This window comes from Cottoperca gobio, chromosome 12 (assembly GCF_900634415.1).
Source record: "Cottoperca gobio chromosome 12, fCotGob3.1, whole genome shotgun sequence".
NCBI classification, from domain to species: Eukaryota; Metazoa; Chordata; class Actinopteri; order Perciformes; family Bovichtidae; genus Cottoperca; species Cottoperca gobio.
Window position 1 is genome coordinate 12,776,050 of NC_041366.1, and position 26,556 is coordinate 12,802,605.

Genomic DNA, 26,556 nt, shown 5'->3' on the forward strand with positions numbered 1-26,556 from the left:
TTCAACACTGATGCATCAGTATTAACAATCTAATGTAATATATAATACATCAGTCATCGGGGCCATCTCCCACAGAATCAGTACTTTAGATACTTTAATTACATTTAGCTTCTAAACGTATGCACTTTTACTCATGGAGGATTTTGAACGAGTGACATTTTGATCTGTGTACTTCGTCCACAGCTGGATATATTTTTGGATAAGAAATATTTCTGCATAGCACAGGATATGAGCACAGGATATGTTCCTCTTTCATGATCATTTTCTAAGTTAGACAGTAAGTAACAACTCTAACAAGAACACATCATCACTAAAATTAGCCAGTGAACATCTAAGACTCATATAATTAAATGCACAGTTTTGCAAGGCAGGATGGAGTTTAACCTACTTTATATATCTACTCCAAACTGATTGATCTTTCTCTTCTTTTGTATTTGTGAAAGATGTCTGATTACTTCTTCACAACGCAGACAGACGTTGATTGTTTCCTCTCTGAAGGAGGCAGGACAACCCCCCTCTACCCCTTACAGATAAAGAGTATAACTATGACAGTCATCATTCGTCCCCTACCTCTTCCCCTTCTTATTTCCTTTCTCAAGAGTCTATAATATCAGTGAGCAAGCTCATCTTCTCGCCCTACTTTGAGCCTCCAACACATCAATAAATAAACCACAGTGACACTAATAGACTAGCTATCCATGTGAAAAATGCCTCATTCAGCAGAGTGTGAGGAAGCTAGGAAGATAAAAAAAACTTTTTCTTTCAAAATGTTACTTTACAAAATGCTCGAGATCCATTTTCTCACTTTTGCAGTTGGGGCAAAGGAATTCAAACAACCAGCAGCGGAAGAATCAAACAATGCAACAATTGATTCATGCTTTTAATATCCTCTCTGCATTTTGGAGATGTATGGAGATAGCAGACGGAGAGGAATTCTGGTGGTGATGTGTCTTCTTGAATGGATTAAGGGCCCACAACTGTCTATTACATCTCATAAATGAGATACACTTCTGTGAGGAGTTGGAGAAGAGAGAGAGGAGAACACCCTAAATATATTTTTTGGGTGACCTTTAAGCAGCACTAAAAAGTAAGGATGGGGTTGGAGTTCAAAGAACTTGGGTATTATATTCATAGTTTTATAGCCAATCAAATCTTAATCTTTTAAAAACAAAACCTCTATTCCTCTTCAAATATAATTCGACTGATGGTAACTAGTTTTGGCACGGTAGAGAGACATTCAATATGTCAACTCTGCTCTTTCTCAATGCTTCACTTGTCTTGGTAGGGCACAGCCGACAGTGGTGGTTGGTGCATTGAGGAATGCTGCCCTGCTTCAGCTCCAGGGAAGATTCCACAGCTCCAGCAGCAAGGTGACAGCTGCTGCCAAGAACAGTCTGCAAGCTGTGCAATGCACCGCCACTAAAACACCTAAAACATGGCATCACATCAAGGAGATAGCTGCTGCACCAACTTACAGTGAAGGGACCTCTTTAATAGGAGATATTCGGTAAGGAAAGGTTTCATAATCAACATTAAAGAAGGGTAATGTAGTGTGTAATATGGGCGCACAACACTTCCCCAAGACTATGACACTTTATGATTTTCCATATTTATAGTAAATGTAATGTGTGACATTAATTATATAAAATATATTTGATCTATTTTTAGCCCAAATGTTGCCTTTCAAGATTATAATGTGAATAAAAAAGCTCTTAAGTTTTAGTTGATTACGTTTTTTATGCTATTTTTCAAGAACATGACGTGTATTATACAGATTATTTTTAGGTTAGATCTGTAAACTTAATCAATTATTTGTAAGAAAATGATTGAGAAACTATTTTTATAAATAAAAATTGTCATTTTTCAAACTTTTGCTGGTTTCATCTTCTCAAATGTGAGGATCTGATGCTTTCATTTCTCATATAATGATAGTTTAGTGAATTTTTTTGGGAAAATTAAACAAGCTGTGGGAAATTATAATATATATAATATAATAATATATAATATATATATAATATATATATATATATATATATATATACATATATATATATACATATATATATATATGTATATACACCCATCAGCCATAACATTATGACCACCTGCGTAATATTGTGTAGGTCCCCCTTTTGTCGCCAAAACAGCCTAACCCATCGAGGCATGGACTCCACTAGACCTCTGAAGGTGTGCTGTGGTATCTGGCACCAAGACGTTAGCAGCAGATCCTTTAAGTCCCGTAAGTTGCGAGGTGGGGCCACTATGGATCAGACTTGTTTATCAAGCACATGCCGCAGATGCTCGATTAGATTGAGATCTGGGGAATTTCAAAGGCCAAGTCAACACCTTGAACTCGTTGTCGTGTTCCTCAAACCATTCCTGAACCTTTTTTGCAGTGTGGCAGGGTGCATTATCCTGCTGAATGATGCCACTGCCATTAGGGAATACCGTTTCCATGAAGGGCTGTACTTGGTCTGCAACAATGTTTAAGTAGGTGAATCCTACATGAATGGCAGGACCCAAGGTTTCCCAGCAGAAGATTGCCCAAAGCATCACAACGCCTCTGCCAGCTGGCCTTCTTCCCATAGTGCATCCTGGTGCCATGTCTTCCCCAGGTAAGCGACGCACACGCACCCGGCCATCCACATGATGTAGAAGAAAACGTGATTCATCAGACCAGGCCACCTTCTTCCATTGATCCGTGGTCCAGTTCTGATGCTCACTTGCCCATTGTAGGCGCTTTTGGCGGTGGACAGGGGTCAGCATGGGCACCCTGACCGGTCTGCGGTTACGCAGCCCCATACGCAACAAACTGCGATGCATTGTGTGTTCTGACACCTTTCTAACAGAACCAGCATTAACTTGTTCTGCAATTTGAGCTACAGTAGCTCTTCTGTTGGATCGGACCATACGGGCCAGCCTTCGCTCCCCACGCGCATCACTGAGCCTTGGCCGCCCATGACCCTGTCGCCGGTTCACCGGTTTTCCTTCCTTGGACCACTTTTGGTAGGTACTGACCACTGCAGACCGGGAACACCCCACAAGTAGATGCTCTGACCCAGTCGTCTAGCCACTACAATTTGGCCCTTGTCAATGTCGCTCACATGCCCATTTTTCTTGCTTCCAACACATCAACTTTGAGGACACAGTGTTCACTTGCTGCCTAACATATCCCACCCACTGACAGGTGCCATTGTAATGAGATAATCAATGTTATTCACTTCACCTGTCAGTGGTCATAATGTTATGGCTGATCAGTACATAGACAAGATGATGTAGGCCTATTTCTATAAACATACCATTAGTTTTTTGTGATACCCCACAAACACCCTTAAAGCCCTTATTCTTAGAGGGCTTTGACTCTAAAAATAAGAAACTCTGTTTTACAATAAACTCTCCATTGATGCTCAATTAAGTTTTCCCAAATCTAACAAAATCTTTAAAATGTCATTATGAACGATCTCATACCATCCGGGTCCAAGGGAGTCTGCTCTGCGTTACTGGCCAGCCGTGAGGGCCTGAGGGCGGCATGAACAGCCTGGGTAGCAGCCCGCAGTTTGGGGAGGGTCAGGGCCTCTCCATGGTCTCTCAGAGAGTGCTCCTTCAGCAGGCTGATGGTCATCGAGGAGAAGGGGCACGACAAGCACTTGTATGTGTGCTGCTCACCTGGAGGAAAATCAAGAAACATAAGTCAACAGGATCTGAAAAGACCTGTAAATGGTTAAAGATTCTTTATAGAAAACTGTGATAATAAACACATCCTCCACCACAAAACAAAGCTATTCCCCTTTGAGCCAATCTGTAATAAATATGTCACTTAGTGCTCCTCTTGGACTAATTAGAGTAATTTCGATAGAAAAATATTGAGCTGCAATGTTTATTAGAAATGTCTTGAGGTATCACACATAAACATGATCCTGATTCCAAATCCTCAACATGGAGTGTCCTTGTAGTCAATTTGGAAGTTACAAAGTGTGTTACATTGTTAAACTACAAGCTAAACTGTAAACTGTATTCTCACACTGCCAGAGGGAGGCGAGTCTGAAGTGGCGGCAAAATGTTATTGAGGAACTAATAATTAGCGTTTAGCTTGGTGGGCAGGTAGGTGAGCCATGCACAAACGACAGCTTTTCATAATGCCTACAGCTAATTTCGGACTCACAAATTCAGATATTTTGACCACTTTCATTGATTTATGCCGTTACAGCATATAACTGGACTGATGCTGCTTTGGCTACGGTGTGTGTTTCTGGCAGCTTTGGTAGATTTTTAAAAGCACCCATTGGGGATTTATAGCCTCTTGCTTCCTGTCGCTGTTGAATACATTTGCTTAACAACGTAATGCAAGCAGCATCCTGAAGAGAAGCACCATTACAACCAAATCTGATCTGACAATAACATATTCTTACCAGAAGTAGTTTAATAAGAAAAACTACTTCCTGATTAAACTATTTCTGGTGTGCATCAATCCAAAGTATCTTTAGCATGTTGGACTGTAATCAAGGACACACTGGTGAAGCACTGAGGCACAATGATAAAGAAAGTACTGCTGAATGTTTTCACAGAGTCTACAACATCACAAAACTACACTTTTCAAATGTAACCGGAACTCAAAATTGATTTGTGCCAATTAACCACAGCAGTTGTTAAGCCCATTTTTCAAAAAGGAACAATAACAATCACTAAGAGTTATGTAGTTTGCCAGTTTTGAGATTGTTTCTTCTGCTCATGCATTGATTTCTCAGGTGGTGTTATGTTTTTTACGTTTGCTTGAATGTCTATGTCTTTGTCTGCCATCTGGCTCCATCAACGACAACACGATCACAGGCGAAGAACCCCGTCTAAATGAAGACATCTGTAGGCATTCACCTTTGTATCATGCTGAGGTTATTCTTTTGGATGTGATTAATTAAGTGTATCTAATGTACTCGTTGAATGGTGAAGCTGCTCCTCCAGCTAATCTACTGGCTATACTGTGCAGGATAAGCTAAATCAAGCACAGCATCCTTATGTGGAAGATGAAAAACAAGATGATGCTATTCTGGCCCGTGAATACCTTGTTAGTCATGGATACAGCTGTAAGATGTGATTTAATGTATGTGTGTGTGTCTGTGTTTACCTGTGTGTGCCTTATGCAGGTGGCTCTTCAAGCGGCTCACGTAGGCAGATTTAAAGGGGCAGAGCTTGCACTTGAAGGGCTTGTGGTGCCCGTGGTGAGACTGCACATGTCTGTCCAGACTGGCGATGATACAAAATATACAAAAAAACAAAAAACAAAGCAGAATCGAGGATATGAGATAAGAGGATAAAAGACAGGGGAAAAAAGTAGATGGAATGAGGACAAAAGGATAGGAGATAAAGAGAGAAAGTGACAAGAATAGAGTGCAGGAAAGAAAGAGAGAGAGAGAGCTCTACCCAACAACATCCACTTTGAAGATTTCAAAAGCAGGCTTTTTTTCCACAGCATCTAAAGCGCTCAATTCTGTTTACCTCACAAACAACAGCCGCACATTTCCAATGACTACAGAACAAGGAGCCGTGGGGTGAACTCATCTACCCACAATCCCTTGGTGGGAGTGAGCGTGTGAGAGCCTGTGGGGACAGTGGCTGTGTTTTTAATGCCAGCCTTCTAGGTGGCATGGGAATGCGGCTTCTTTCTGGGTCAGGGCACATACAGTACAGAGGGATTACACCTGGGAGCTCAGAGAAGATGAGGACTCTCTCTTCCCCTCTCGCTCTATGTCTCTGTGATGGATAAGACAAATCACACTACCAAAATGTCTGTCTCGCTGTAATGTTTGTCTTACTCTCCTAGGAGGCAGGAAATCTGGGAAGATTGAGGATTCAAAGGGATTTTCATAGGGTGTAAAATTGTGCTCTTTACAAAAGGATTTTAACATCTAGTTGTTTGCAGAACAGCTGGTGTAAGACCGGTAAAGGTATGTAAGGGTGAGAGTTTCAAATACAATGCTACCAGGGCTACATTTGCTAAACTATTTATTGTCCAACTGTCCAACTCACAGGGATTCACAGGAAAATATGCGTTTGTAATTTCCTCTCATTAATTCCTCACTGTACGCTGTTTGCATATTGAGTTACTGCCTTTCCTACTGACAGTGCTTCACATTAAAAGCATTCATTAAAAGTGTTCAACTCGTGTACCATGAGGTGGCTTTTATTGTGAAGCAGACACATGGAAATCAATTTGACTGATTTGTAAGGATTACAATTTAAACTAATCTTACTGAAAAGCACAAATGAAAGGACAGTTAGAATAGATCAGTGGATAAATACATTAACACAAATAAAAGTCAGGTAGATATGTGTCTAGTTTACTCCTTATAAAGTCCCATCCTTTCCACAGGGGACTTTACAGTGGAAACAGTGTTAGAGGTGTCATTCATAGACTCTGCTCCTCCCTACTTACTTGTGTCTGAAGGGTGAGACGAACTGGCAGTACTGGCAGCTGTATTTGTCTTCTCTGCTGAACATTGCCATGGCTGAGTGGCTCCTCTCATGGGACCTCAGTCCCTGCATGGACATGAAGACTCGGTCACACTGGGCACATGGGTGACCCCCTGCTGCTAAGCGTTGCTTCAGTTCGCCCTCTGACACTGTGGCCCTCGCTGCAGCCACGAGGGCCGCTCCCATTCCTCCAACAGCATCCATTTCTGTTTTCAGTGTCTCCGTGGCAACACTAACAGAATCTGTGGAAACCAAGGGTGAACCCATCGTCGTAGCCGAGTATCTCTCGAGGTCGTCAGCTTCAGCTGCTTCATCCCCCTCGAGGTCGCCATTAGTCAGGGTCTCTGAAGGCAGGGTCAGGGGGACCTCGCTGACTTCCTGCTGCAAAAACAGAGAGCAGAAGTCTCAGATGTTCAGTAACCTTTCTGTGCTTGTTGATTTTGTCTGTCGCAGCCTCTTTGTTATGCATCCGTACAACACAGCAATAAAAGGAGAAAGATTAGGGGTAACAGTTTATTTGGACAGTCCAATGTTGAGACTTAATCAGCTACCAGATGACAAAAATAGTTGTTCACTGAAGTATCACTTAGAGTCTGGCACTGCTAACCGTTTTTCCTAAATCAGGCAAATCATGTTAACAGCACATAAGCAACAGTTAAGCATCTGTCTAATACCTCTGGTTCTGCCTGTGCTGTATCAGCGTAATCATTTTCAGCTAAGTGTTAGTTAGTGTTTGCTCTCTCCCTCACCCTGTGTAATGTCAATTGAATACATTTGTGAGGAAGATCAACATGTTGGTATATTATTGACCTGACAGTTTTTCTATGGAACACCTGTTGTTTTCCTGAAGCAGCCAAAACACCTGGCCAAAATACTTCAAGCTAAATTGCCAGGAATAAATGACTGAAAAACATGACAAGGTTGCGTCCAGCATCGGCAAGCCTTTAATAATCTTAGACCAGCTCCTACCCTGACCTGAAACTCTGTAGGCTGTCTGATATTGAGTTGATTGCATCCAACAACTCATATCGGTCCAGGACCTTTCTTATATATAATTTCCAACTCTCCTCCATCTACTTCATATAAATCTCACCCGTATAACTTACAAGCTTACAAAACTTCATACAACAAAAAAGATAAGGACCTAAAACAGAAATCCTTGCACATTTGCACATTTGCACATGTACCAACGCAAATCAACTGCAAAACAAAACTCCTCCATCTATTTCCTCTTCCTTCATCTGCTGGAGTGCTGGCTGGTTTCCGTTGTCACAAGTAGACAGACAATCCCCGTGACTTTTTTATTGCCACAAGGAAGCTCATTTGTTCTGTGGAAGGACCTGACCCTGCACTTCATGTGGCCATAAATAAGACGTGGCATCCATTGGCCCAACCTTGCCATCCAGTCTGTCCTGACTGCACAGTCAGCCGGTTCTTCATCCAAATGTATCAGAAACCATTGCAGTTCTAGAGTTAAAACTGTATTCATGATGCTAGAAAAAGCCACTTTAATTTTTACTTTCTTCAATGTGTAAAACATACAGTATATTCCATCTGGTAGAGATGTTGTAGGCGTCAATGCTTGCAAAAAACCCATAAAGCTGGCATGTGCCATTAGCTTTAAAAGTCTAAGTCATAACAGGAACAGGACTGAGTGTCTGACTGAGGAACCAAGTTTGTTTCGGTGAGGCGTTGCATCCTTAGGCCTGTTCTTCTCACTGGCAGCATCAGTTGAATACTAATGTTTAAATGGTTATCCGCCACTGCACTAAAACTTATGGCTCACCCCCCCCCCCCCCCCCCACTCCTCCACTGCAATGGGACAGCGCTACTTGTTTTCTCTGGGGGAAGCTGACATACTGTGTACCCAGAAGCCACTGTCAATAATAAACAAAATGGGAAACAGAAACTAAGTCAAGTAAAACAGATCACTGCAAAGCGAGTATGATGAGATAGTTTACAAGATGAAAACAAGACAAAGTGGGTCTTTCAAGTCTTGTTGAAGTCGGTTTACTTTAAGATCTAAAGCTGACTCTTTTCCCCCTGCTTTCAGTCTTTATGCTTTATGTTTGTCGGACAGATGTATAATATCAATCGTCTCATCTAACTTTGTCCTTCTGAGCTACTGTAGAAACATGGCGGTGCATCATGACGGATTCTGTGGAAGAGGAACCGCTCCCTCTGTAGATATGAAGGGCTCATTCTAAGCCAACAAAAACACAACCAATCTTAGTTTCAGGTGCACACTAATGAAAACATAGTTATGAATATTATATTCAATATCTGCTAATAGATCCCCCTAATTACCACACACTGGCCCTTTAATGCATTTTACAAACAAGTAAACAACATATGTCGATATGAATAAATAAAAATATAAACTTATCTTTATTATTATTATTATCATTATTTACTTAATACCTTATTTTAAAAATAAATCCAACTCCATTTACCTTGACATGTCCCTCTTTGACTTCTCCATACTGGACGTGCTTCCTAAGGTGGTTGCAGATGGCTCGGAGGGTGGAATGCATCTCTATGCAGAAGTTACACCTGAATCCTATGGGAGCTTTATTTTCAGGGCTTTCCTGTTCACAGAGAAAGAATGACAAAAATTCACAGTTTTCGTTGTCTTTCTGTTTGACATCTTTAAATGTGAAAATGATTTGGGATTATATTATTGAATCTTTTAAGGACAATAACAGTGTACAATCTAAACCAGCTGATGTATTTTGCCACAGTCAGAAGACATTACTATTGTGAGATTTACTTTTTTCTCTCCATGAAATTAGTTACAGCCACTGTTCTCAAATATACATTAAATGAGATTGTATTTGAACCTATTATGAAATTCATTGTACACCTTATTATCACTGTTTTATATTCCTGGTGACAGTCAAGGGGCAATTTGAAATACATAATTATCTCTTCAATTCTGTTTTGGCAGAATAGGACTACTTTATGTACTACTGCAATGATTGTGGGTTTACAAAGTCATGTTATGATAAATTAACATTACTCTCAGAGATAAATGATGTTGCTATGAGAAAATTATAGGAGCCCATGACCCTAAGGAATTAAGGAACGGCTGTAGAATGATAGACTCATATCTCTGCTCACCTTCTCCGGTTTGGTCTCAGGGTATTTCTGCGGCTTTCTGTTTGCTGAGCAGCTGCCTCCTCCTCTCCTGCCTCATGGCCCTCTTCTGAAACTCCTCATTGTGGTTCAATAGATGTTTCGCCAGAATTGGGAGAGCTAGGAACTTCAGCTCACAGTGAGAACACTTGTACAACTCGGACTCCTCATCCTCGGGACCGGGGGATACCACAAAGTCCCTCTTCAAGTCATTGCTGTGGAGGTCGTTGTAGTGCATAGAGAGCTGCTCACCTGTGCTAAAGGACAACCGGAAGCATTTTAGACACTTGAATGGCAGCCATTCGACCTCTCCATCCTGCTCGGATTTAAGCTGAACCTCTAGCACTTCCTTGTCATCCTCTGCCATTGCAATTTTTTCGGGTTCTTTGGCATAGATAACGGTAAAGTAGCGACCAAGCTTGCTAGCGTGCTGCTTCTTGGGGAAGACACCTGGGTGGCGTTTAATGTAATGAGAGACAATGCTCTTCCTGCTGAAGGCCTGAAAGGCGCAAAGAGAACACTTTCGTCTCTCCACAGCCAAACGCAAGTCTTCACTCATTTCTGAATTGTCTCCTTCTGGTGGCGGGGGTGCTATCACTTTGCTAGGAGTTTCCGTCATAGTCTTGGAAGCAGCCAAACAATGGGTATAATAGGCATCAATATCATGCCGCTTCTGGTAATGTGCTGCCAAACCTTTGCGTATAGGATTTGTGTATGCACACAGAGCACATTTGAAGACATTGTTTTTACCCTCTGGCTGAGCGCGGACGTTGTTGTGCTTGATACGATAGTGACGAGCTATGCCTTTCCTGGTGGAGCAGAAGTATTTGCAGAGCTGACACTTGAATATAGCATGTTTCTCTGTCTTATTGATGGGTAACTTGGAGAGGGCAAGGTCCAATTCACTGACTTCCTGGACTTTGGCAGTGCTTGATATATTACCAGCACTGCATTCGGCTACTGGCTCTGTTTCTCCACCGGGAGTAAAATATGTCATAGAGGCAGCAAACATTTCAGCGGCCGACTGATTGTGATATTTCTCATAATGGATTTTTAGTTTCTCCAGTGTCCCATGCGTGTACGGACAAATTTTGCATCTGTATGCGCCATAGCCTTGCCTTTGAGTTTTGCACTTGTCATCTTCATTTAAGTCAGCGATTTGTTCTATATCATCTGCAAAGTCTTCTGCAGTGACTTTCACTAACGGGTGTCTCTTCTGATAGTGAGTTAGAACCCCGTGGATTCGGGAGTTTACATACGGACAGTGTCGACATTTATACACAGAGCTAGGGTTGATGTCTGCTTCCTGTGCAAAATCTGCTGCTTTTACTTTCATGCCTGGGTGCTTTTTTCCATAGTGAGTGAGGAGGCCATGGAGACTGTTGTACTCTGACAGACATACAGTACACTGATAAGTATTGTTAGACATGGAAAGACGTGGGTGGGGAGGATGGAGATTGCTTTCTTGAGGTGTGGTGACAATGACCAGCGCTCCATCATCTTCAACCGACTGGCAATTGAAAGACATGTGTTCATTGGCAACCTGCAGGTGGATCTTTTCAGCCGAGCCATTTCCTTTGATAATATCCAAAAGCACAGATTCATCCCCTTTAATAGCCCAAGGGTGGACTGCCTGGTAGTGACTAGTAATGTCCCAAATTGTACAGGCCTCGAAGGCACAGTCTCTGCATTTGTAATGTTTAGTTTCCATATTGGCCCCTTGTTGGGTGGTCTCCGGACCAGCCCATAGCTTGCTGGCCATGTATGTGTAATCGACATTGTGCTCAGGATGGCGTCTTTGGTAATGGAGCAGCAGGCCTTGGGGTTCAGCATGGGAGTAAATGCACCACTCACAATGGTAGCCAGCCTCCAGAACACCATCTTGGTAAGCCCAGTGTAAAATGGTCATGGCTGTAGCTTTCACAGTGGGGTGCTCTTTCTTAAGATGTTTCTTTAGAGCATAGACGTAGGGGGATGTGTAGGAACAGTGTCTGCACTTCAGGGAGCGCAGGAGCGTAGTGTTTTCAGGGTCTGGAGGGGCTGGGGTCAAGGCAGAAGAGATGCTGCTTGACTGAACCATCTGTGCACGCTCGCGCTGACTCCGGACAACTGCAGTGTGACGACGCACAAGGTCAGCGTTGGCCTTGGTTTCCCTATGCTTCTTCTGGTAATGAATGAGCACTCCTTTTACAGTGCGGTTGCCATAATCACAGTGCTGACAAAAGAACAGCTCGTCCTCACCTTTTTCACCACTTCCTGGTTTCGGGCTTGTGTTGTTAGATCCATCGTGACCATTGTTTTGAAACTGCTTCAAAAACTGTTTGGGAGCCGCAATTTGCAATTCATCCATTAATTTCATCAAACCGGGTGTGGGAGCGCCATGTTTGATATATTTTGCTGTCACTTTTACTTCTGGGTGTCTCTTTTGATAATGGACCAACACTCCAACAACAGATCTGTTGCTGTACACGCAATGTTTACAGTAGTACATTTCTTCTTCTGGACCAAACAGCGCTGCGCTTGGTTGTTTTGGAGGCGTTGCCATGTTGAGATTATGTGAAGAGTTTGCAACAGACTGCGATTGATCCACCGAGATGACCTTCATGGTTTTCTGAATACGGAAATAAGATGCCTTTTGGTCTGGGTGTTTCTTCTGATAGTGGACCAAAACGGAGTGCATGTTGGGGCTAGCAAAAGAGCACACATCACAATCATAGACAACTACATTGCCACCTATAGATTCTTTGAGAGGGTCTGTCTCAGCACTGGCTTCGGGGATCTTGGAGACCGTTTTCAGCACTGGGCTGGTGGATGACCTGGGGGTTGACGTGGCTGAGTTCAGATTCTTGGGGCCAGAGTTTAATATTTCCCTCAGTGTTTGGGATTCACCTGTTTTGTGGGACTGCTCTACTATATAGCTGGAGAAGATCATAGCATTGTTAATTTTCACTGTAGGGTGCATTCTTTGGTAATGGGGCATTAGGCTCCTGACATTGGGGCTTGTGTACGAACAAAAGCGGCACATGTATACCAGATTTGGTTGGTTGAAGTTGAGCACATTGCTTGCCTCAGGGTGATGATCCATGTAGTGTTGATGCAGATCGTTGTAATTTGTGTATTCGATGTAACACTCTAAGCAGCGAAAGACCGCACTCTGGTCCTCGGAGTCCAGGATATACTTAAAGCTGAACTTGATGTAAGGGTGCATTCTCTGGTAATGGGTGCTGACGCTACGAGCTGATTTGTTGTGGTAATCACAGTGTTTACAGTAGAAGCGTGCCGCTCCTGGATCCTCTGAATAATCGGCAGTCTCTTGGATAGCACTGTCGCTGGGGTCAGCACAGATGTTTTCACTATAATCTGAGAGAGTCAGTGATATAGGAATGATTCTAGGTTTTGACTTAGGGTTGCTTTTTCTTTTTCCTATTCTTCCTCCCTCTTGAGAGATCATTGATTCTCTTGCATGAAGCTGTTGTGTGTTATAAGTGAAGATAGGGTTTTTATTGTCATGGTTTCCACCATCTATATCATCACCGGCGTGATTTTCTCCTGCATCTTCATCATCCATGTCATCTAAGTTTATGATCATGTCCTGTTGGCTTTGGCTTATCTTACTTTGAAGGTTACTGGCAATTTCATCAATTCTAGTCCTCTTCTTAACCGAGGACAAATCCAAAGGTAAGTCATTAATGGACTTCCTGGCTCTTTTCCCTGTTACTAAGGGCTTTTTGGTGGCAAGTCCTAAAATGGAGGTCTGGGTTTTTTGTAGAAAGATTGGAGAAGCGTCCACTTCAGAGTCCGGCTGGTCAGTCAGCTGGCTTTCAAAGACAGTGGGATCTAGGTCATCACAGTAGGAATGCTTATGCTGCTGGTGAACCCTCAGACCTTTCAGAGTTGTGGTAGAGAAGCTGCAGAGTGTGCAGCGATGAGGATTCTGCTGGTCGTTCGGTGTGCTGGTTATCTTTTTTCCATTGACTTTGGAACTTACATTACCCCCATTAACTGGCTCTGCAGCACTGTCATTGAGAGGATTTGGGCTATCACTTGTTAGGTCCATGGTGTCTACATCTGAGGATATGTGGCTCTGTTTGTGCGTGCCTAGTTTAAGAGGGCTGGTGCAAATAAACGGGCATTCATCACATTTATACACTGTGGTTTTACCAGAAAGGTGAATATTTTCAATGTGGCGGGAGATGCTCCGCCTGTGCATGGTAAGGAAGGAGCAAAAGGGGCACTGAAATCGGTTCATGTACTTTCTAAATGGTATTCCTTTAGTCTCCAGTAATTTATTATCCTCATCAGTTAAAAGCTGCTTTGCATCTGCTGACAGGGTCCCAGTATAGTTGGGGTCATCTATATCCCCTAACTCTTCTTCATCATCACCCTCTAAGCTGCTACGAGAGTCCTCCTCATTGATTAGGTTGGCATCCATCTCTACAACACTTTTGGAGACGTCAGATGAAGCGAACTTCTTGGACAAAATGGAGGAACCTGTGCTGTTGGGTGCTACTGCACTAATCTGTGCATATTGAAAGGATGAGATCTCTGGGACTGGATTCTCTGATGTGTTTTCTGCTGTTTTTCCTTCCGGCTCTTCCTTTTCATCAACATCAGTGGAACTCATCTTTGATCTAGTCGGGCTTTGCGAAGCGGAGGGAGAATCTGGTTTGGGTGAGCTTGCACTTGCCTCCCCTTCTAGATCCGCAATGCTGGAAACTATCTTGACCTTGTCACTGTGTTCCATCACCACGTGATTAGTCCAGCTGTCCTTCTGGTCAGTCTGATAGTCACACCATTCGCAGGCAAATGTTCCCTTCACGAGTCCACTGGCTGAGTCAGATTCCTCTCCGGTCTCAGGTGTATTCTGAAGGATCTCCAGTGCTCTCTGAGGGAACCTTGTTATGATACATTAGTTGGTGTTTAATTATCCTTGCTTTGCGTGGAGACTTGTATGTGCAATGCTGACAGGAATACACCTTTGAATGGTCATTGTACATTATAACGGTGTAGCCGGGCTTCTTAGCTGTCTCCGACGAGATACTTGCATCAGAATCCTCCTCTACATCATTATGCACTTTTTTGGTGTGGTTTCTTAAGAATGACTTTGATCTGAAGTAACGGACACAGAACTTGCACTGGTAAAATGGCAGGTGGGTTTCAGCTGTCTGGTTTTGTGGTGTTTGCTTGGAATTTTCAGTAGAGTTGGGGCCTGGAAAAGATGAGAAAGTATGTGACATGTCTGCAATTCTTTTAACTTTCTGTTGTTTCAGTCAATAAAACCAGCAACATCTTGTACATTTTATTCTCCTCAATAAAATCTAAAATCATACTATGAAGAGTTATTTGAAACAAAAAAAATAAGTGTTCCCTAATCCTCAACAAATTAATCTGTAACATCTGATTTAATGTAGTTGACATACTCATTCCAGCTTTAGGAGGCGTATAATCCTTGTCATCCTTGTCCTCATATTCCTCCTCCCCTTCATCCTCGTCTTTTAGAGAGTCAGACTCATCTGCATCTGCAGGCTGCAGGAAAACGGTGTGCACTTCCTGAATGTGGATCTTCAAGTCCTCATATGACTCGGCACGGAAGTCACAGCCGTCACACTGCAATACCTCCATCATTGAAAAGTGGGAGCACTCCCTGTAAAATCAGGGAAACCTGCAAAGACAAAGAGAGAGAAAAATCATGAGGACATGCAGCATTTTTCAATGAGTACACAGTGGGTGTGATCGAAAATAAAAGTGATTTATGGGGTTCAAATATTCAAAGGAGCCATTTACAGTGCAAGTTATGTAGTATTTACTATACCATGGAGACCCGTATGTAGGCTACAGAGCTATTACAAAGCAGGAATGAATATTATTATTTAATACTTTAATATTCAGTGTAGTGAACATGCCCTTCCATAAACATGAGCTTGGTGATGATCTAGCATGATTACCAATGGCAATTCCTGCTGTGAACAAAGAATAATCAAGTGCAGGATGGATGACACACGTTTTCCACATAACCATTAAGACAATGGCCTGAGAAAGATTTCAAATGATCATGATTATGTGTTCAAAAGATATCCTCCTGAAGCAGAGTCTCATCTGCTAGCTCCGAGCCTCTTCAAGCTGTGTTTACAAGAATTTGCTACAAAATGTAGGAAAGGCGAGGAAATATGACACTGGAGGGAAATAATTTAAGACACAATATACTGTGCATTTATTTCTGTACGATTGGTTTGATGTTGAATAATATGTGGGAGTGATGAGATGGTCAAATCAGATGTCTAAACCATCATGATCCTTCAAGTCTATATCAAATATGGTACTGAAATATGGTCCTGCAAAAAGTAATATTCTTAAAGATTTATTAAAGAACACACGTATCTTAATTTATTCGATACTACAACAAATATCTCTTGTCTCAATCTTTATGAAAATTAGATTATTTTCAATCTCTAAAACGAAGCTGTCCACAAACTCAGATAGAAAGCGTCACAAAACATTACAAAGAGGAGAATTCAGCAGATGCTAATGTTACTCAGAAAACTAAGAAGGTCCCATTTTTTAGCATAGCATCATTCTAAGAACAATGGAGGGACTGAAGAGGGATTATGGACTGATTTGTCCCATTTGTATTACCTTGGGATAAGCAACAGCTGGAGAGCAGCTCCACAGCTCAGTATTTAGAGCAGACTATTCCATCAGATTGTACCAACTGCCCTGAAATAAGATTGAATGAATCAACGGAGAGATGAAGGCTTTATGTCTTTGGGCTTCTCTGCAGTTTGGACTTGGCCAGAGAAATGGAAGTTGAGGATGTGGCCAGCATTTCACAGCTCTTTCATCATCGCTTTCTATTCAATTGTCATTTTGCCTCGAAACCATATAATATCACAAATAGGTTCTCACTGGTTCTGAGATGGAGAGTTAAAGAGCACACTTTACAACCTTGACTCTTAACACAAAACACTTAAATAAAATGATTGTGAACATATTATGTTGCATACTGTGGTACATGCCATTATTTAGAGGTGAACAAATACATCCAACTAGATGTTTTAGACAAAGTTAGTCCAACATCACATGAGTTTAACTTTTAAATGCAATAATGGAGGTAGATCATATTACTGTAGTATGAATGCTAATCATATGTATGTACGTATGTTTCAGGTTTAAAGGAGTGCAAGTATTTAAATAGTCAGTGCCGGCATCAACGAAAAGTAACTCCGCTTAAAGAAAGTTAAAGAAAGTCGCTTAACAGGCAGCAAATCGGTACTTCTCTGAGTCTGTCCGTAAAAGAAAGCTTGAGAGTTTTACAAAGCTGATATTTATAACAAGGCTCCTATTCATATCCATACTGCTAATACAGGACTGTCTCAGAAAATTAGAATATTGTGATAAAGTTCTTTATTTTCTGTAATGCAATTAAAAAAACAAAAATGTCATACATTCTGGATTCATTACAAATCAACTGAAATATTGCAAGCCTTTTATTATTTTAATATTGCTGATTATGGCATACAGCTTAAGAAAACTCAAATATCCTATCTCTAAATATTAGAATATCATGAAAAAGTATACTAGTAGGGTGTTCAACGAATCACTTGAATCATCTAATTAACTCGAAACACCTGCAAGGGTTTCCTGAGCCTTGAAAAACACTCAGCTTGGTTCAGTAAACTAAATCACAAGTATGGGGAAGACTGCTGATCTGACTGCTGTCCAGAGGACCATCATTGACACCCTCCATCAGGAGGGTAAGACACAAAAAGAAATGTCTCAAAGAGCAAGCTGTTCACAGAGTGCAGTTTCAAAGCACATCCACAAAAAGTCTGTTGGAAGGGGGAAATGTGGCAGGAAACGCTGCACAACCAAGAGAGATGACCGCAGCCTTAACAGCATTGTGAAGAAGAGTCGCTTCCAGAATTTGGGGGAGCTTCAAAGACAGTGGACTGAAGCTGGAGTCCAGGTATCAAAAGCCACTGTTCACAGACGTGTCCGGGAAATGGGCTACAATAGCCGTATTCCCATGGTCAAGCCACTTCTGAACTCAAGACAACGGAAGAAGCGTCTGACTTGGGCTATGGAAAAGAAGCACTGGACAGTTGCAGAGTGGTCCAAAGTCCTCTTTTCAGACGAAAGCAAGTTTTGTATTTCATTTGGAAGTCAAGGCGCCAGAGTCTGGAGAAAGGCTGGAGAGGAGCAAAATCCAAGTTGCTTGAAATCCAGTGTGAAGTTCCCACAGTCAGCGATGGTTTGGGGAGCCATGTCAGCTGCTGGTGTTGGTCCACTGTGTTTCATCAAGCCAAGAGTAAATGCAGCTGTGTACCAAGAGATTTTAGAGCACTACATGCTTCCGTCTGCTGAAAAGCTCTATGGAGATGAGGAATTCATTTTCCAGCATGATCTGGCACCTGCCCACAGTGCCAAAACCACCAGTAACTGGTGTACTGACCATGGCATTACTGTCCTCGATTGGCCTGCCAATTCCCCTGACCTGAACCCCATAGAGAATATGTGGGGTATTGTGAAGAAGAAGCTGAAAGACACCAGACCCAACAATGCTAATGAGCTAAAGGCCGCTATTGAAGCATCCTGGGCATCCATAACACCTCAGCAATGCCACAGGCTGATTGCCTCCATGCCACGCCGCATTGATGCAGTAATCCGTGCAAAAGGATTCCCAACCAAGTACTGAGTGCATTAATGGACATTTTCAAATGTTTGATTTTGTTTTGCTGTTATAAATCTTTTTTTTTTACTTGGTCTGAGGAACTATTCTAATTTTTTGAGATAGGATTTTTGAGTTTTCTTAAGCTGTAAGCCATAATCAGCAATATTAAAATAATAAAAGGCTTGCAATATTTCAGTTGATTTGTAATGAATCCAGAATGCATGACATTTTTGTTTTTTTTAATTGCATTACAGAAAATAAAGAACTTTATCACAATATTCTAATTTTCTGAGACAGTCCTGTATAAAAGGCCAATGCAAAAATATGCAACTTACATGGAGGATCTGTAATGGTATGTGTATGTAGTGGGATTCCTTAAGTCTTTGTATTGCTCTCCATAGATGCATTATGCCATTTCAGTATAAGGCCATTTTACAGGAACTAGTGCACCCTGTGGTACAAATACATGCTTTCACTTTTCAGGATGATTACATCCCCAAACCACTAAGTGCGTTTAAAAGTGGTGTCATGAACACTATGGACACTTTCCAAGTGTAGATATATGTGAACCTACACACAGCTGGGCCTTGTACATGTATGACAGCATTTCAAGATGGATTAAAGCTTGACTGAATGCACAGGTGTCCATTCTCCTCATTACTGTCCTTGATATAATGGCAGGTGTTTTCTTTATTTTGTCCACCCCTGCGTGTCAATGTCAGCTGGGGAAAAACAAACTTGAAATACACTTGAGACTAAAACAACAATGAAGAGAACACATGGAAAGTTGTGCACATATGGGTATGTACTCAAATCTGAACACACACACACACTATTTTCTTTATAAGAAGTATTAATTTGTGTATTCTATAAACACAGATATATTTTGCATGTATTCAAAGAGGATTTCACACTGCGAGCATGACCCTTTGTCGATCTTGATGAGTTCTTGATGAATAAAGTCTACATGTCACGTCATGATTCGTTACCATCAGTTTTTTCTTATATTCTTGCTGAAATGCCAGAAGATGAAGATATTTCATCAGTGACTATAATAATACCCCAAAAAGTTAAATAATTATAATAATCAATATCTATTCAATAAGAGCATCATAATCAAAACTTTCTGCTTTCATCTTAAAAATGTGAGGAAAAATCATTCCAATTACGTTACATTCGTACGACAGCAGCATTATTGAGCTGCTTTAGAGCGAGAGTGGCATAAATACAGCACCACTATGTATTTCATTAGAGCATTGAGTTTTATAGAAAACACATATATTTTATTCAGCCTGATGTTGTATAGGCCAAATACAACCACATGCTTTTTTCAGTGCTGGATATTATGTAAGTTTAATATATATAACTATATAATTTCAAGTCGATAAGCAGGTCAATAAAGTATGAAAATAAGTACAAATGTGAAATATAACACATCATATAAGCCTCTTGTTTTCCATGGCCCTATTGATTTAGTTAATCTACAAGAGATTTCTTTTAAAGATGAATTGTTTTTAAAGTCTAAAAAAAGACTTTCGACATCACAATCTGTTTACAGGTCTTGGGGAGCACTACTGCAAACAGTATGTGGGTGATGTAGGGGCCGTGTTTTGACGAGGAATAAGAATGAATGAATGAATAAAATGTCTCTGGATCTTCTGCATTGATTTTAATCTTTATTTAAAAAGAGAAAAAAAAGCCTGATCACTTGAAGGACTAGTGTGTAGGGTTTACTGGCATCTATCACTTCGGTTGCCGATTGCTCGCAAAAAACACGAAAGGCCCTCTCTAGAGCCAGTGTTTGGTTTGACCCTTCTGGGCTACTATAGGAAACATGGTGGTGTAACATGGTGGACTACGTGGAAGAGAGCTCCCTATGTAGATATGAACGGCTCATTCTAAAGTTAAAACACAAAGATTCTTATTTTTAGGTGATTGTACACTAATGAAACCATAATTATGAATCGTGTATTCTATTTCTGCTAATAGAGCACCCTAAATTCTACACACTGGTCGTTTAAGTGTACCATGTTAGCTTGAAACATAAATGTAAGCGACATAAAATTCCAAAGTTAAGAGAACATTTGTCAGCATTTGTAAAGTAGCTCCAAGAGAGTTAACAAATTAAACATCTGGCCATTTGTTTAAAGAGTTGCATTTCTTTTCTTTTTTTACTTTACTTTTTTTCTAAGTGATTAAGAAAACATTTTATAGTTCCAGTGCGACTTATTCTCGCTTCAAAACCCAATAAAACAAGTTGAAAAAAATTGGATATTGTCTTACAAAATCAGCTTTGATTTTAACAGAGATATAGTGAAATTTAGCTTTAATATCCAGGATCCAATTCAGTTCCTTGATCTGCGCACTGCAAACAATGAAATTTCAAGTAAGATCAGCCAGAGACAGTTGGGAATCCCGCCCTGCTTCCCACATCCAACCGGCCAGTCGGTGGAGAGCTCTATGTGAGCCGGCCAAGCTGCCAGTATGTCCCTGAGCAACCAGGGGATCCATTGTTGTTTGGGGTCAGGTTACAGCCTCACCACGGGGCCCCACCCTGCTCTCTTGGCAGTTCACTGCTGTTTTGAACAAAGTTGCCTCCTAATGCCAGGTTCCTTGACATGGATATCAAGAGAATCCTTTTGGAGAGAAGGGGAGAGGAATGCCCGGGGAGAAAAAGCCTCCTACACAACCACCATCTGCCTTAGAGTTGGCTGTGTCTTTTCAGTCAGTCCCTTTGCCACACCAAGTTAATGGGTGAGATTGTGTAACTGCTTTCATCTAGTCAGCTGGGGCTCTAACAGGCTGCGACTGAGCTGCTCAGATCCTCCTCTGAGCCGAGCTTCAAGGGCAGCCATTTTAGGAGCTGACTATGTGCACTTAGGTGTTCAGCCAGCACACAACATGGACCCACAGATCTGATCCTCTTCCTCAAAGGCAAGGCCGCCTGACACTGGAGAACTGCTGACAGAAATCTATCTGCCAGATGCACGGTACTGTACCCAAGCCCTCTGCCCACACAGCTCAGCAGAAAACATCTCACACTCTTGCCAGGCTGACTTTGCCTGGTCATTCCATTTCTCAGGGACATTATCTCTCACATGGAGGGATTTATGGAGAAATGCTGGAATCCCCGTAGAGTAGGTCAGAGCAAGCCCCGACCCTTTGTGGAGAGAAAATGCCAGCTACGTTCCACAAGGGTGTCCAAAAATGTGAGGCATGTCTCAACTTCTTTATCGCAGAGCTCTGAAACCCTGAGGGGAAGGGGGAAGAGAGAAGCAGAAGGGGACAGCAAGCCTGAAGGAGATGTGTGGGAGGAGAAGGGAGACGGTGAGAAGGCATGACAGAGTCACCTGGAATACCTTCAGTGGTAAGCAACTGAAGACAAAGCCATCAGACTGGGCTCCCCAGATTCCAAAGTCTACTGACATTTGTTAATCACCAACCGGTCTCTCTGCATCAGTGAGCTCTGCCAGCAGTCACACCCTCTACTCAAACTGGCTGACAGCAGCTGCTCTGTCTGAAAGAGGGCCTTTGAATAAGCCAGCATTAAGCTGATTAGGAGTACAGAGGTTTTGTCCTTAACTGTTGGTTAGCTCTACCATCTCATGCCGTCAGGGAGAGAAAATATGCCGTGTATTAATATATGGCGAGCGTCCTGGCTCCCAATAATTCATCTGGCAAAAAAGACGGGATGTGTCGCTTGTCAACCTGCACACTGTCAATAATTAATGACCCATTGATTGAAAATGACAGTGAAAATACAGTGGCAATAACAGAAGGTAGCCAGAGCCATGGACATTGATTTTTTTTTTGATGAGATGACAACATCAGAGAAAAATCAATACGTTTTTAATTTCAAGAAAGTTATTAAGAAAAAAAAAAGCCCAGAAAGAAGAGCAAAGGTAAATGTAAAATGCTTAAAATTCTGATCTCTTTCCCCCACGTTCATCACCAGGTTTATTCAGAAGAGACATGTCTAGCATAGGAGCAGAAAACGTTGCATCACAGCACCAGAGAGAATTTGGCCTCTTGCACAAACAGGAGATAGGGACCTGGAGATCAAGATGGCTACTCCCATCCTCTGATGTCATCAGCCCAGGAGAACTCAACACACTGGATCTGATATTGTGGTTAACCGTTGCTCATATACAAATAACTCATTAGATAATGAAATGCAAAACACCACAAACTAAGAGTTGACACAGATCCTCTTCAACATGAGTCCAAACAAATGAAGTAGGATGTTTGCGAGACTATTGTACTGCATTGGTATTTGCACAGGTGTTCGCCTGTCTCCCTGCTCTAAATAGACAAATGTGAAGCTGGAAGAGATAAAATCAACTTTAACATGGTTTGAAAGTATCAAGAATAACATGTATTACACTTGGCTACAACTTCAGAATTTCAATTTCAATGTCTAAAAACTCTAAATCAAGTTTCGCATTTGTAAAGTAGTAGACTGTTCACATGAAATCAGTCATTGCTGCTATTTTCTTTAATTTGTTTATTATACATTTATAGCTGGCACAAAGACAAGAAGTTTGTTTCACACAAATATCTAATGTTCAGATTCCACGACAATCCCATCAATCGGTGCCTTTCCCTTTTCTCAGTATTCCCCACAGTAACATTGTGCACCTGTCATTTGGGCACATTATTCCACTTAAGAGCACTTTCTAGCATGAAATGTGCCAACTTGTGACAGGATGCTGCAATAGAAAAATCCATTCACAGGTGTAATACATCAGGTCAAAAAGAGAGAATATGAAAATGAGCAGTTAAATGCATAATGCATAAGTTTCACAATAATAGAACCTGGCTCTTAAAGCGCTTACACCATCAGATAGTGCGTTTGTATAACAATTGATGGAAGTGAAAAACTTGAAATATAAAGAGGTACAATACAGCAGCAATGAAAGGCTTTTATGTGAAGTAGCTGCAGGCATGTCGCGTACACTGAAGTAAGGCTTCAGCAAGCAAATATTAGATTTTTCGATTAATCTATTGATGATTGCGTCAGAGTTTATAATCAATTCCTCACATTTGAGAAGGTGGGCATGACTTAAAACTAATCCGACTATGAAATGAGATGCCGATTCATTTTCTGTACATCAACTCAACGATTAATCAACAAATATTTTCAGCTCTATACTGAATTAAACGGTTTAATTATGTTTACATGTCACCTTTGTGTCATCAGACCAAACAGAAGCGAGGGGGGAAGTAACACCACAGCGGATCGTTTTTTTTATGCACATTAATATCGATCTCATGACATACACTGTCATATTACCAATTTACCACTGCAAATCCATGGACATAACCCAAAACAAAACTTTACCTATATCTCAATTAAAATGACTTATTGTACTCATCAATGATTTTAACACATTGGTTTTTAGTTTTAATTCTACTTTATGCTCAGAGACAATGCTGACATTTTTGATTGTTACACAAATCACAATTATAATTACAGCTGCAGGAAGTAGTCTACTAATCGATTAGTCGATCGACAGAAAAATAATCGGCAACTATTTTTGATAATCGATCAATCAATAAAGTAATGGCGTAAAATTATGTTTTCAGTCTTCAAATAAGTAGATTTGTTTTCTGTTTTAGATCATATTAAACTGAATATCTTTGGGTTTTGGACTGACAAAACAAGACTTTTAAAGACATCACCTTGGATTTGGAGAAACTGGACATTTTCCACTATTTCTTGACATTTTATAGAAATAGACATATAGAAAATAATCTGCAGATTAATTGATAATAAAATAATTGTTAGTTGCAGCCCAAATTGTTACGTATTTCAACGAGGCAATCCCATTAGACCTTAATGCAGATTTCGTTGACAAGCACTAGTGCAAAGTAAGCCTATTGTTAAATGTAATTTGTGTATTGGTCAGATCTTCCCTTAATTTCAAATTGGCATTGCAGATTTAGATCACCTCCTGAGATATTCTTCCAATGTCTTCCAATGCTGTGTGTAATCCTGCCCAGCCACCCTTGTTATCACACTTTTTGTTGTACTTAGTGTTCCAAAAATAATGAGATTAAATAATAAATAATCTATTTAAATCTAGTTGTAATTCAGAAACAATATTATTATTATTACACCCATTTCAAATATGTTCTCCATTATAATTTCATTATTGTATTGATTAAAAATGTTCTTTTCAAACTAAACAACTCACTTCCTTCGTCAAGGAAGTAAAAGTAAATAGTGAGGAAAGTGCTTTATGGAAGGATTATATTTTAGTCAAACTGCTAAGGTATTAAAGAAATGTTATATCTTCTGTTAATCTTATCAAATTATTGCATTGATCTTGATGCATTTACATCAAATACAACTCTCCTGGCTGTTTTTCAACACCAGTGTTTATGACAGTATGACAGCCTTTCAGTAGTTTTTTATCTGAAGGCTCAAATCATCGTCCTGAAATACAACATCTGCTGATGCAAGTATGGGCCAAGTCAGGCAGCAGCAAGAAATATTTATTTTGGCACAAAACCTTTAATCATTGACTTCACCAGATACAACTGAGGGACTTTGAAACCAGAAAAACTAAAATAAGTTTTCAAAGTCAATTTTATTTATTTTTCTACTCATCCGGCACCTGGTTACGCCATCATTAGGTGTGAGACTTAGAGTGATGATCAGAGCTCGTCGATGAGATCATTCACAACAGTGCTGGCTTACATTTAACTTGCAATATATTACAATGTTATAATGTTACAGCATTTTGTAGACAGACAGTAGTCAGTAAAAATATTTTTTAGAATCATGGAACATACTCAAATGGACAGACTTCATTTGGTGCCTAATGTAGTGATGGACAATTGAAGATATACTGTTTTATGAAGACGAGAATTGTCAAAACTGTCTTTTTTCAAGAATAAACACCAAACATTCGCTACTTTGATGTGATAGAAAACTTTTGGCTGAGCAAAATAAGCCATTTGAAGACATCAACTATGGCTTTAAAAATTGTGATGGACATTTTTCACTATTTTTCGGACATTTTATAGACCAACACTTAAACAGTTAATTGAGATAATAATTGCCAGATTAATCGATGTCAAAGTTAATTATTAGTTCTCTGCCTTAAAAGACACACAAAAGTATTTCAACCTCAAAAGTGGTTTCTTTCATGTGCTGCTCTTAAAGTAAAAGAATATTTGTTTACAGCTACTTCAGGACTATTTTTCCCACTGTTAATAACACCGAAATTATGTGACATCTTCATATCCCGAAAATTCCAACATGGTGAAGGGAAAGAGGACAGTATGTGGGGCTAAACTTGGTTTTAATAATAATAACTTTTCTAGCTGTAGCAAAGTCACTTAACTTTAGCATCGATTTTAAAAGTTGGATCTGCAACGACTCTCTGTTTCAAAATCTGTTTTAAGAAACTATTACTGAAGTAAAGTTCTAAGCATAAAACAACACACCACATTGGTGTAAAGTGGTTCCCATTTCCAACTAATGATTATTTGTTTTATCTTTAAAATGTTCAAAAATGGTGTCTATTATAATTTCCCAGAGCCCATGGTGGCGTTTTATCAGACCGTTGATCCAAAACCCAAAGATAAATAGTTGACTATCATACATGCCAAAGAAATGGGTAAATAAAATATGTAAAAAATTCAAATAAATATAATATGAAATTACATTACAGGTCATTTAGCAGACGCTCTTATCCAGAGCGACTTACATTGAACTAAGTACAGGGACAGTCTCCCTGAAGCAACTCAGGGTTAGTTCCAGTGTATTGTTTGGAAGGCGTACCACTAGACCACTAGGCCATCACCACCCCCATGAAATGACGTTGTTAACGGTGTTAGCAGACACATCTCTGCAATAATGCATATTCCTGCTGTGTTTTTTATGGTGAGCAGACACTCGGCTGCTCCAGGCGCTGAAACCGCAGCCAAAGGGTAACCAGGAAGCATAATTAACATTTGGACTGTCGGCTAACATGCAACCATATGTGCAAGTGCCTACAATCTCTTCGCCAAGCAGGCAAAAATTCATAAGCGAGAGCAAATTCACACATATCCACCCAGTTAACCAACACAACATCAAATACACATAAAGGTCTAAATTCAAGCTTATAATTGTCTTGGATTTTTCACAGCTTTGTATCGCCAGGGTCAAAAAGGACAGAGCGAGTTGTATGATGTACAGATTGTAAAGGCCCCGGAGGCAAATTTGTGATTTTGGGATACATACAGTAAATAAAATTGACTTGACTTGACATGCTTTGGATGCTATTTTGGTTGAG

At 40.6% G+C, this 26,556-nt stretch overlaps 1 protein-coding gene across 1 annotated transcript in view; it reads right to left on the bottom strand.

The window, feature by feature from the left end:
* The window catches only part of znf462 (zinc finger protein 462), a 46,670-nt gene that overhangs the window by 8,926 nt on the left and 11,188 nt on the right, over positions 1–26,556 (bottom strand). Inside the window, 8 exon segments of the mRNA XM_029444259.1 lie at positions 3,469–3,666; positions 5,120–5,238; positions 6,428–6,846; positions 8,919–9,053; positions 9,586–9,606; positions 9,608–14,455; positions 14,457–14,809; positions 15,021–15,262. Of these exon segments, the coding sequence (XP_029300119.1) occupies positions 3,469–3,666; positions 5,120–5,238; positions 6,428–6,846; positions 8,919–9,053; positions 9,586–9,606; positions 9,608–14,455; positions 14,457–14,809; positions 15,021–15,225 (6,298 nt within the window). The 5' untranslated portion in view covers positions 15,226–15,262.